General features: G+C 48.9%; 1 protein-coding gene across 1 annotated transcript in view; it reads right to left on the bottom strand.

The window, feature by feature from the left end:
- The window catches only part of LOC125045302, a 27479-nt gene that overhangs the window by 6731 nt on the left and 10748 nt on the right, over positions 1–10000 (bottom strand). The window contains exons 5-8 of the mRNA XM_047642507.1: positions 9852–9887; positions 9613–9741; positions 9048–9094; positions 8490–8663 (exon numbers count right to left, since the gene is read on the bottom strand). Coding sequence (XP_047498463.1) covers positions 8490–8663; positions 9048–9094; positions 9613–9741; positions 9852–9887 — 386 coding nt within the window. The remainder of the gene's footprint in view (positions 1–8489; positions 8664–9047; positions 9095–9612; positions 9742–9851; positions 9888–10000) is intronic.

The following is a 10000-nucleotide window of genomic DNA, read 5'->3' as shown; positions in this document are numbered from 1 at the left end:
AGAGAGAGAGAGAGAGAGAGAGAGAGAGAGAGAGAGAGAGAGAGAGAGAGAGAGAGAGAGAGAGAGAGAGAGAGAGAGAGAGAGAGAGAGAGAGAGAGAGAGAGAGAGAGAGAGAGAGAGAGAGAGAGAGAGAGAGAGAGAGAGAGAGAGAGAGAGAGAGAGAGAGAGAGAGAGAGAGAGAGAGAGAGAGAGAGAGAGAGAGAGAGAGAGAGAGAGAGAGAGAGAGAGAGAGAGAGAGAGAGAGAGAGAGAGAGAGAGAGAGAGAGAGAGAGAGAGAGAGAGAGAGAGAGAGAGAGAGAGAGAGAGAGAGAGAGAGAGAGAGAGAGAGAGAGAGAGAGAGAGAGAGAGAGAGAGAGAGAGAGAGAGAGAGAGAGAGAGAGAGAGAGAGAGAGAGAGAGAGAGAGAGAGAGAGAGAGAGAGAGAGAGAGAGAGAGAGAGAGAGAGAGAGAGAGAGAGAGAGAGAGAGAGAGAGAGAGAGAGAGAGAGAGAGAGAGAGAGAGAGAGAGAGAGAGAGAGAGAGAGAGAGAGAGAGAGAGAGAGAGAGAGAGAGAGAGAGAGAGAGAGAGAGAGAGAGAGAGAGAGAGAGAGAGAGAGAGAGAGAGAGAGAGAGAGAGAGAGAGAGAGAGAGAGAGAGAGAGAGAGAGAGAGAGAGAGAGAGAGAGAGAGAGAGAGAGAGAGAGAGAGAGAGAGAGAGAGAGAGAGAGAGAGAGAGAGAGAGAGAGAGAGAGAGAGAGAGAGAGAGAGAGAGAGAGAGAGAGAGAGAGAGAGAGAGAGAGAGAGAGAGAGAGAGAGAGAGAGAGAGAGAGAGAGAGAGAGAGAGAGAGAGAGAGAGAGAGAGAGAGAGAGAGAGAGAGAGAGAGAGAGAGAGAGAGAGAGAGAGAGAGAGAGAGAGAGAGAGAGAGAGAGAGAGAGAGAGAGAGAGAGAGAGAGAGAGAGAGAGAGAGAGAGAGAGAGAGAGAGAGAGAGAGAGAGAGAGAGAGAGAGAGAGAGAGAGAGAGAGAGAGAGAGAGAGAGAGAGAGAGAGAGAGAGAGAGAGAGAGAGAGAGAGAGAGAGAGAGAGAGAGAGAGAGAGAGAGAGAGAGAGAGAGAGAGAGAGAGAGAGAGAGAGAGAGAGAGAGAGAGAGAGAGAGAGAGAGAGAGAGAGAGAGAGAGAGAGAGAGAGAGAGAGAGAGAGAGAGAGAGAGAGAGAGAGAGAGAGAGAGAGAGAGAGAGAGAGAGAGAGAGAGAGAGAGAGAGAGAGAGAGAGAGAGAGAGAGAGAGAGAGAGAGAGAGAGAGAGAGAGAGAGAGAGAGAGAGAGAGAGAGAGAGAGAGAGAGAGAGAGAGAGAGAGAGAGAGAGAGAGAGAGAGAGAGAGAGAGAGAGAGAGAGAGAGAGAGAGAGAGAGAGAGAGAGAGAGAGAGAGAGAGAGAGAGAGAGAGAGAGAGAGAGAGAGAGAGAGAGAGAGAGAGAGAGAGAGAGAGAGAGAGAGAGAGAGAGAGAGAGAGAGAGAGAGAGAGAGAGAGAGAGAGAGAGAGAGAGAGAGAGAGAGAGAGAGAGAGAGAGAGAGAGAGAGAGAGAGAGAGAGAGAGAGAGAGAGAGAGAGAGAGAGAGAGAGAGAGAGAGAGAGAGAGAGAGAGAGAGAGAGAGAGAGAGAGAGAGAGAGAGAGAGAGAGAGAGAGAGAGAGAGAGAGAGAGAGAGAGAGAGAGAGAGAGAGAGAGAGAGAGAGAGAGAGAGAGAGAGAGAGAGAGAGAGAGAGAGAGAGAGAGAGAGAGAGAGAGAGAGAGAGAGAGAGAGAGAGAGAGAGAGAGAGAGAGAGAGAGAGAGAGAGAGAGAGAGAGAGAGAGAGAGAGAGAGAGAGAGAGAGAGAGAGAGAGAGAGAGAGAGAGAGAGAGAGAGAGAGAGAGAGAGAGAGAGAGAGAGAGAGAGAGAGAGAGAGAGAGAGAGAGAGAGAGAGAGAGAGAGAGAGAGAGAGAGAGAGAGAGAGAGAGAGAGAGAGAGAGAGAGAGAGAGAGAGAGAGAGAGAGAGAGAGAGAGAGAGAGAGAGAGAGAGAGAGAGAGAGAGAGAGAGAGAGAGAGAGAGAGAGAGAGAGAGAGAGAGAGAGAGAGAGAGAGAGAGAGAGAGAGAGAGAGAGAGAGAGAGAGAGAGAGAGAGAGAGAGAGAGAGAGAGAGAGAGAGAGAGAGAGAGAGAGAGAGAGAGAGAGAGAGAGAGAGAGAGAGAGAGAGAGAGAGAGAGAGAGAGAGAGAGAGAGAGAGAGAGAGAGAGAGAGAGAGAGAGAGAGAGAGAGAGAGAGAGAGAGAGAGAGAGAGAGAGAGAGAGAGAGAGAGAGAGAGAGAGAGAGAGAGAGAGAGAGAGAGAGAGAGAGAGAGAGAGAGAGAGAGAGAGAGAGAGAGAGAGAGAGAGAGAGAGAGAGAGAGAGAGAGAGAGAGAGAGAGAGAGAGAGAGAGAGAGAGAGAGAGAGAGAGAGAGAGAGAGAGAGAGAGAGAGAGAGAGAGAGAGAGAGAGAGAGAGAGAGAGAGAGAGAGAGAGAGAGAGAGAGAGAGAGAGAGAGAGAGAGAGAGAGAGAGAGAGAGAGAGAGAGAGAGAGAGAGAGAGAGAGAGAGAGAGAGAGAGAGAGAGAGAGAGAGAGAGAGAGAGAGAGAGAGAGAGAGAGAGAGAGAGAGAGAGAGAGAGAGAGAGAGAGAGAGAGAGAGAGAGAGAGAGAGAGAGAGAGAGAGAGAGAGAGAGAGAGAGAGAGAGAGAGAGAGAGAGAGAGAGAGAGAGAGAGAGAGAGAGAGAGAGAGAGAGAGAGAGAGAGAGAGAGAGAGAGAGAGAGAGAGAGAGAGAGAGAGAGAGAGAGAGAGAGAGAGAGAGAGAGAGAGAGAGAGAGAGAGAGAGAGAGAGAGAGAGAGAGAGAGAGAGAGAGAGAGAGAGAGAGAGAGAGAGAGAGAGAGAGAGAGAGAGAGAGAGAGAGAGAGAGAGAGAGAGAGAGAGAGAGAGAGAGAGAGAGAGAGAGAGAGAGAGAGAGAGAGAGAGAGAGAGAGAGAGAGAGAGAGAGAGAGAGAGAGAGAGAGAGAGAGAGAGAGAGAGAGAGAGAGAGAGAGAGAGAGAGAGAGAGAGAGAGAGAGAGAGAGAGAGAGAGAGAGAGAGAGAGAGAGAGAGAGAGAGAGAGAGAGAGAGAGAGAGAGAGAGAGAGAGAGAGAGAGAGAGAGAGAGAGAGAGAGAGAGAGAGAGAGAGAGAGAGAGAGAGAGAGAGAGAGAGAGAGAGAGAGAGAGAGAGAGAGAGAGAGAGAGAGAGAGAGAGAGAGAGAGAGAGAGAGAGAGAGAGAGAGAGAGAGAGAGAGAGAGAGAGAGAGAGAGAGAGAGAGAGAGAGAGAGAGAGAGAGAGAGAGAGAGAGAGAGAGAGAGAGAGAGAGAGAGAGAGAGAGAGAGAGAGAGAGAGAGAGAGAGAGAGAGAGAGAGAGAGAGAGAGAGAGAGAGAGAGAGAGAGAGAGAGAGAGAGAGAGAGAGAGAGAGAGAGAGAGAGAGAGAGAGAGAGAGAGAGAGAGAGAGAGAGAGAGAGAGAGAGAGAGAGAGAGAGAGAGAGAGAGAGAGAGAGAGAGAGAGAGAGAGAGAGAGAGAGAGAGAGAGAGAGAGAGAGAGAGAGAGAGAGAGAGAGAGAGAGAGAGAGAGAGAGAGAGAGAGAGAGAGAGAGAGAGAGAGAGAGAGAGAGAGAGAGAGAGAGAGAGAGAGAGAGAGAGAGAGAGAGAGAGAGAGAGAGAGAGAGAGAGAGAGAGAGAGAGAGAGAGAGAGAGAGAGAGAGAGAGAGAGAGAGAGAGAGAGAGAGAGAGAGAGAGAGAGAGAGAGAGAGAGAGAGAGAGAGAGAGAGAGAGAGAGAGAGAGAGAGAGAGAGAGAGAGAGAGAGAGAGAGAGAGAGAGAGAGAGAGAGAGAGAGAGAGAGAGAGAGAGAGAGAGAGAGAGAGAGAGAGAGAGAGAGAGAGAGAGAGAGAGAGAGAGAGAGAGAGAGAGAGAGAGAGAGAGAGAGAGAGAGAGAGAGAGAGAGAGAGAGAGAGAGAGAGAGAGAGAGAGAGAGAGAGAGAGAGAGAGAGAGAGAGAGAGAGAGAGAGAGAGAGAGAGAGAGAGAGAGAGAGAGAGAGAGAGAGAGAGAGAGAGAGAGAGAGAGAGAGAGAGAGAGAGAGAGAGAGAGAGAGAGAGAGAGAGAGAGAGAGAGAGAGAGAGAGAGAGAGAGAGAGAGAGAGAGAGAGAGAGAGAGAGAGAGAGAGAGAGAGAGAGAGAGAGAGAGAGAGAGAGAGAGAGAGAGAGAGAGAGAGAGAGAGAGAGAGAGAGAGAGAGAGAGAGAGAGAGAGAGAGAGAGAGAGAGAGAGAGAGAGAGAGAGAGAGAGAGAGAGAGAGAGAGAGAGAGAGAGAGAGAGAGAGAGAGAGAGAGAGAGAGAGAGAGAGAGAGAGAGAGAGAGAGAGAGAGAGAGAGAGAGAGAGAGAGAGAGAGAGAGAGAGAGAGAGAGAGAGAGAGAGAGAGAGAGAGAGAGAGAGAGAGAGAGAGAGAGAGAGAGAGAGAGAGAGAGAGAGAGAGAGAGAGAGAGAGAGAGAGAGAGAGAGAGAGAGAGAGAGAGAGAGAGAGAGAGAGAGAGAGAGAGAGAGAGAGAGAGAGAGAGAGAGAGAGAGAGAGAGAGAGAGAGAGAGAGAGAGAGAGAGAGAGAGAGAGAGAGAGAGAGAGAGAGAGAGAGAGAGAGAGAGAGAGAGAGAGAGAGAGAGAGAGAGAGAGAGAGAGAGAGAGAGAGAGAGAGAGAGAGAGAGAGAGAGAGAGAGAGAGAGAGAGAGAGAGAGAGAGAGAGAGAGAGAGAGAGAGAGAGAGAGAGAGAGAGAGAGAGAGAGAGAGAGAGAGAGAGAGAGAGAGAGAGAGAGAGAGAGAGAGAGAGAGAGAGAGAGAGAGAGAGAGAGAGAGAGAGAGAGAGAGAGAGAGAGAGAGAGAGAGAGAGAGAGAGAGAGAGAGAGAGAGAGAGAGAGAGAGAGAGAGAGAGAGAGAGAGAGAGAGAGAGAGAGAGAGAGAGAGAGAGAGAGAGAGAGAGAGAGAGAGAGAGAGAGAGAGAGAGAGAGAGAGAGAGAGAGAGAGAGAGAGAGAGAGAGAGAGAGAGAGAGAGAGAGAGAGAGAGAGAGAGAGAGAGAGAGAGAGAGAGAGAGAGAGAGAGAGAGAGAGAGAGAGAGAGAGAGAGAGAGAGAGAGAGAGAGAGAGAGAGAGAGAGAGAGAGAGAGAGAGAGAGAGAGAGAGAGAGAGAGAGAGAGAGAGAGAGAGAGAGAGAGAGAGAGAGAGAGAGAGAGAGAGAGAGAGAGAGAGAGAGAGAGAGAGAGAGAGAGAGAGAGAGAGAGAGAGAGAGAGAGAGAGAGAGAGAGAGAGAGAGAGAGAGAGAGAGAGAGAGAGAGAGAGAGAGAGAGAGAGAGAGAGAGAGAGAGAGAGAGAGAGAGAGAGAGAGAGAGAGAGAGAGAGAGAGAGAGAGAGAGAGAGAGAGAGAGAGAGAGAGAGAGAGAGAGAGAGAGAGAGAGAGAGAGAGAGAGAGAGAGAGAGAGAGAGAGAGAGAGAGAGAGAGAGAGAGAGAGAGAGAGAGAGAGAGAGAGAGAGAGAGAGAGAGAGAGAGAGAGAGAGAGAGAGAGAGAGAGAGAGAGAGAGAGAGAGAGAGAGAGAGAGAGAGAGAGAGAGAGAGAGAGAGAGAGAGAGAGAGAGAGAGAGAGAGAGAGAGAGAGAGAGAGAGAGAGAGAGAGAGAGAGAGAGAGAGAGAGAGAGAGAGAGAGAGAGAGAGAGAGAGAGAGAGAGAGAGAGAGAGAGAGAGAGAGAGAGAGAGAGAGAGAGAGAGAGAGAGAGAGAGAGAGAGAGAGAGAGAGAGAGAGAGAGAGAGAGAGAGAGAGAGAGAGAGAGAGAGAGAGAGAGAGAGAGAGAGAGAGAGAGAGAGAGAGAGAGAGAGAGAGAGAGAGAGAGAGAGAGAGAGAGAGAGAGAGAGAGAGAGAGAGAGAGAGAGAGAGAGAGAGAGAGAGAGAGAGAGAGAGAGAGAGAGAGAGAGAGAGAGAGAGAGAGAGAGAGAGAGAGAGAGAGAGAGAGAGAGAGAGAGAGAGAGAGAGAGAGAGAGAGAGAGAGAGAGAGAGAGAGAGAGAGAGAGAGAGAGAGAGAGAGAGAGAGAGAGAGAGAGAGAGAGAGAGAGAGAGAGAGAGAGAGAGAGAGAGAGAGAGAGAGAGAGAGAGAGAGAGAGAGAGAGAGAGAGAGAGAGAGAGAGAGAGAGAGAGAGAGAGAGAGAGAGAGAGAGAGAGAGAGAGAGAGAGAGAGAGAGAGAGAGAGAGAGAGAGAGAGAGAGAGAGAGAGAGAGAGAGAGAGAGAGAGAGAGAGAGAGAGAGAGAGAGAGAGAGAGAGAGAGAGAGAGAGAGAGAGAGAGAGAGAGAGAGAGAGAGAGAGAGAGAGAGAGAGAGAGAGAGAGAGAGAGAGAGAGAGAGAGAGAGAGAGAGAGAGAGAGAGAGAGAGAGAGAGAGAGAGAGAGAGAGAGAGAGAGAGAGAGAGAGAGAGAGAGAGAGAGAGAGAGAGAGAGAGAGAGAGAGAGAGAGAGAGAGAGAGAGAGAGAGAGAGAGAGAGAGAGAGAGAGAGAGAGAGAGAGAGAGAGAGAGAGAGAGAGAGAGAGAGAGAGAGAGAGAGAGAGAGAGAGAGAGAGAGAGAGAGAGAGAGAGAGAGAGAGAGAGAGAGAGAGAGAGAGAGAGAGAGAGAGAGAGAGAGAGAGAGAGAGAGAGAGAGAGAGAGAGAGAGAGAGAGAGAGAGAGAGAGAGAGAGAGAGAGAGAGAGAGAGAGAGAGAGAGAGAGAGAGAGAGAGAGAGAGAGAGAGAGAGAGAGAGAGAGAGAGAGAGAGAGAGAGAGAGAGAGAGAGAGAGAGAGAGAGAGAGAGAGAGAGAGAGAGAGAGAGAGAGAGAGAGAGAGAGAGAGAGAGAGAGAGAGAGAGAGAGAGAGAGAGAGAGAGAGAGAGAGAGAGAGAGAGAGAGAGAGAGAGAGAGAGAGAGAGAGAGAGAGAGAGAGAGAGAGAGAGAGAGAGAGAGAGAGAGAGAGAGAGAGAGAGAGAGAGAGAGAGAGAGAGAGAGAGAGAGAGAGAGAGAGAGAGAGAGAGAGAGAGAGAGAGAGAGAGAGAGAGAGAGAGAGAGAGAGAGAGAGAGAGAGAGAGAGAGAGAGAGAGAGAGAGAGAGAGAGAGAGAGAGAGAGAGAGAGAGAGAGAGAGAGAGAGAGAGAGAGAGAGAGAGAGAGAGAGAGAGAGAGAGAGAGAGAGAGAGAGAGAGAGAGAGAGAGAGAGAGAGAGAGAGAGAGAGAGAGAGAGAGAGAGAGAGAGAGAGAGAGAGAGAGAGAGAGAGAGAGAGAGAGAGAGAGAGAGAGAGAGAGAGAGAGAGAGAGAGAGAGAGAGAGAGAGAGAGAGAGAGAGAGAGAGAGAGAGAGAGAGAGAGAGAGAGAGAGAGAGAGAGAGAGAGAGAGAGAGAGAGAGAGAGAGAGAGAGAGAGAGAGAGAGAGAGAGAGAGAGAGAGAGAGAGAGAGAGAGAGAGAGAGAGAGAGAGAGAGAGAGAGAGAGAGAGAGAGAGAGAGAGAGAGAGAGAGAGAGAGAGAGAGAGAGAGAGAGAGAGAGAGAGAGAGAGAGAGAGAGAGAGAGAGAGAGAGAGAGAGAGAGAGAGAGAGAGAGAGAGAGAGAGAGAGAGAGAGAGAGAGAGAGAGAGAGAGAGAGAGAGAGAGAGAGAGAGAGAGAGAGAGAGAGAGAGAGAGAGAGAGAGAGAGAGAGAGAGAGAGAGAGAGAGAGAGAGAGAGAGAGAGAGAGAGAGAGAGAGAGAGAGAGAGAGAGAGAGAGAGAGAGAGAGAGAGAGAGAGAGAGAGAGAGAGAGAGAGAGAGAGAGAGAGAGAGAGAGAGAGAGAGAGAGAGAGAGAGAGAGAGAGAGAGAGAGAGAGAGAGAGAGAGAGAGAGAGAGAGAGAGAGAGAGAGAGAGAGAGAGAGAGTTGAGGTAACACTGGTTGATGAGCGTATTATGGCATTAAGACTGAAGCATGCTTTTGGCTTCATGTCTCTTACTGCTGTGTACACTCCTACCAATGCTTGCAAACTTGATATGAAAGAGGCATTCTACGCCAAACTCACATCTGTGGCAGAAAATTGCCCCCGGCGAGACATTAGCTCCTACCAATGTTTGCAAACTTGATGTGAAAGAGGCATTCTATGGTAAACTTGATGTGAAAGAGGCGTTCTACACCAAACTCACATCCGTAGCAGAAAATTGCCCCGGCGAGACATTAGCTCCTACCAATATTTGCAAACTCGATGTGAAAGAGGAATTCTATGCTAAACTTGATGTGAAAGAGGCATTCTATGCCAAACTCACATCCGTGGCAGAAAATTGCCCCGGCGAGACATTAGCTCCTACCAATGTTTGCAAACTCAATGTGAAAGAGGCATTCTATGCCAAACTCACATCCGTGGCAGAAAATTGCCCCAGGCCAGACATTAGCATTATTCTGGGCAGCTTCAATGCAGTACCCGGCTGTGATCTAGCTGGCTACGAGATGTCTGTTGGCCCCCATGGGTTGGAAGCTGATCCCTGCAGTGAGAACAGCCTCCTCCTCTGGGACTTTGCAGAAAATGATTTCTGGGCACTGGTATCAGCGCTCCAACCCACATCGCTGGATGCAGTATAGCAATATACTGGGAGTTCTTTGGTGCGATGTAGCACAGGAGTCCACAGGTGATTTCCAAGTTGAAGTGTGGGAAAGCCCCAGGAATATGTGATATCCCTGCTGAACTGATAAAGCCTGGAGGTGAACCTATTGCACGGGGGTTGCATGCAGTCTTGGCTGCCATCTGGTAGTCTGGTACCATTTCCCCTGACCTGTTGAGGGATGTGCTCATCCCTCTCTGGAAGGGGAAAGGGGATCGTTGGGACTGTAGCAACTACTGTGGCATTACATAGTTCAGTATAGCAGGCCCATATTCTTCTGAAACAGACCCGCAACCACCTACTAGGGCACCATATAGTGACCTGTCCTCACGATCTCTCTCACCTCATATACCAGAAAAGCCATGTGTTTCTTATCTCACAGCAATTGCACTCTCCTCAGCTCCTGTAGACTCCAACAGGTCTACAGCTGTGACAATGATGAAGTGCCCTAATTCAACCCTTATTGCTCGTAAACAATTCCCATGCTGCTTGTTATTCTGATGTCTTTGTGTATAATTATGTCTTGTTTATACTCAAAATATTTGTTAAAAAATGCTTATTCTGAATCACTATCACTATCATTATCTATATTCAACTTTCTATATGTTATATGAATGCTCAGCAATTCTGTCTCCTTATCAGGCTTTTTAGTTTAGTAAACAACAAAACTCCCTTCTTACATACAGCTGTTTATAAGGGACCCATGTTCCTTCACTACAAAACCACCATGTATCAAAATTTATTTTCATTCAAATTCTCATGTTTATCCATTATGAAATGTTTCAAAACAAAGTTTGTTCACAGAAATTTCTTAGTAGTCCACACAGACCACTCGTCATGCGGCCAGGCAGGACGCCTCTCCTCCCTGGGCAGTTCTGCCTTGCCTGTCCTCTGTATACCACCTACCATGTGGTATACAACTTTAACTACAACTCAAGAACAAACAGCAGTACCATTCAGCAGGAACACTTCCTACAACATTACATTGAGTACAATCCAAGAGGGATACACATCCCCATATTATTACATTTGGTGTTTGCACAGTAGGATAGTTCTCCCACAAATTATTACACACTAGAGACAGGGTAATCTGGATTCACTCCTGACAAGTCCACAATAGATCGTATCCTAGCGCTTCAAGTAATTGCGGAACACCGTCGTGGGTTCAGTCGTGGGTTGCTTACAGCCTACATCGACCTCAAGGTGTTTGACCCAGTGCACTGAGAATCGCTATGGGAGATTCTGAGACTTAGGGGAATTCTGACACGGATTATTGGCCTAACAGCAAGCTTATATACCAGTACTGAAAGTGCTGTGTGTGGTGGGCCCTGTT

The sequence above is a fragment of the Penaeus chinensis genome, chromosome 37 (genome assembly GCF_019202785.1).
Source record: "Penaeus chinensis breed Huanghai No. 1 chromosome 37, ASM1920278v2, whole genome shotgun sequence".
NCBI lineage: Eukaryota > Metazoa > Arthropoda > Malacostraca > Decapoda > Penaeidae > Penaeus > Penaeus chinensis.
The sequence above is the reverse complement of the archived record's forward strand: the minus strand, read 5'-3'. Positions and strand labels throughout refer to the sequence as shown.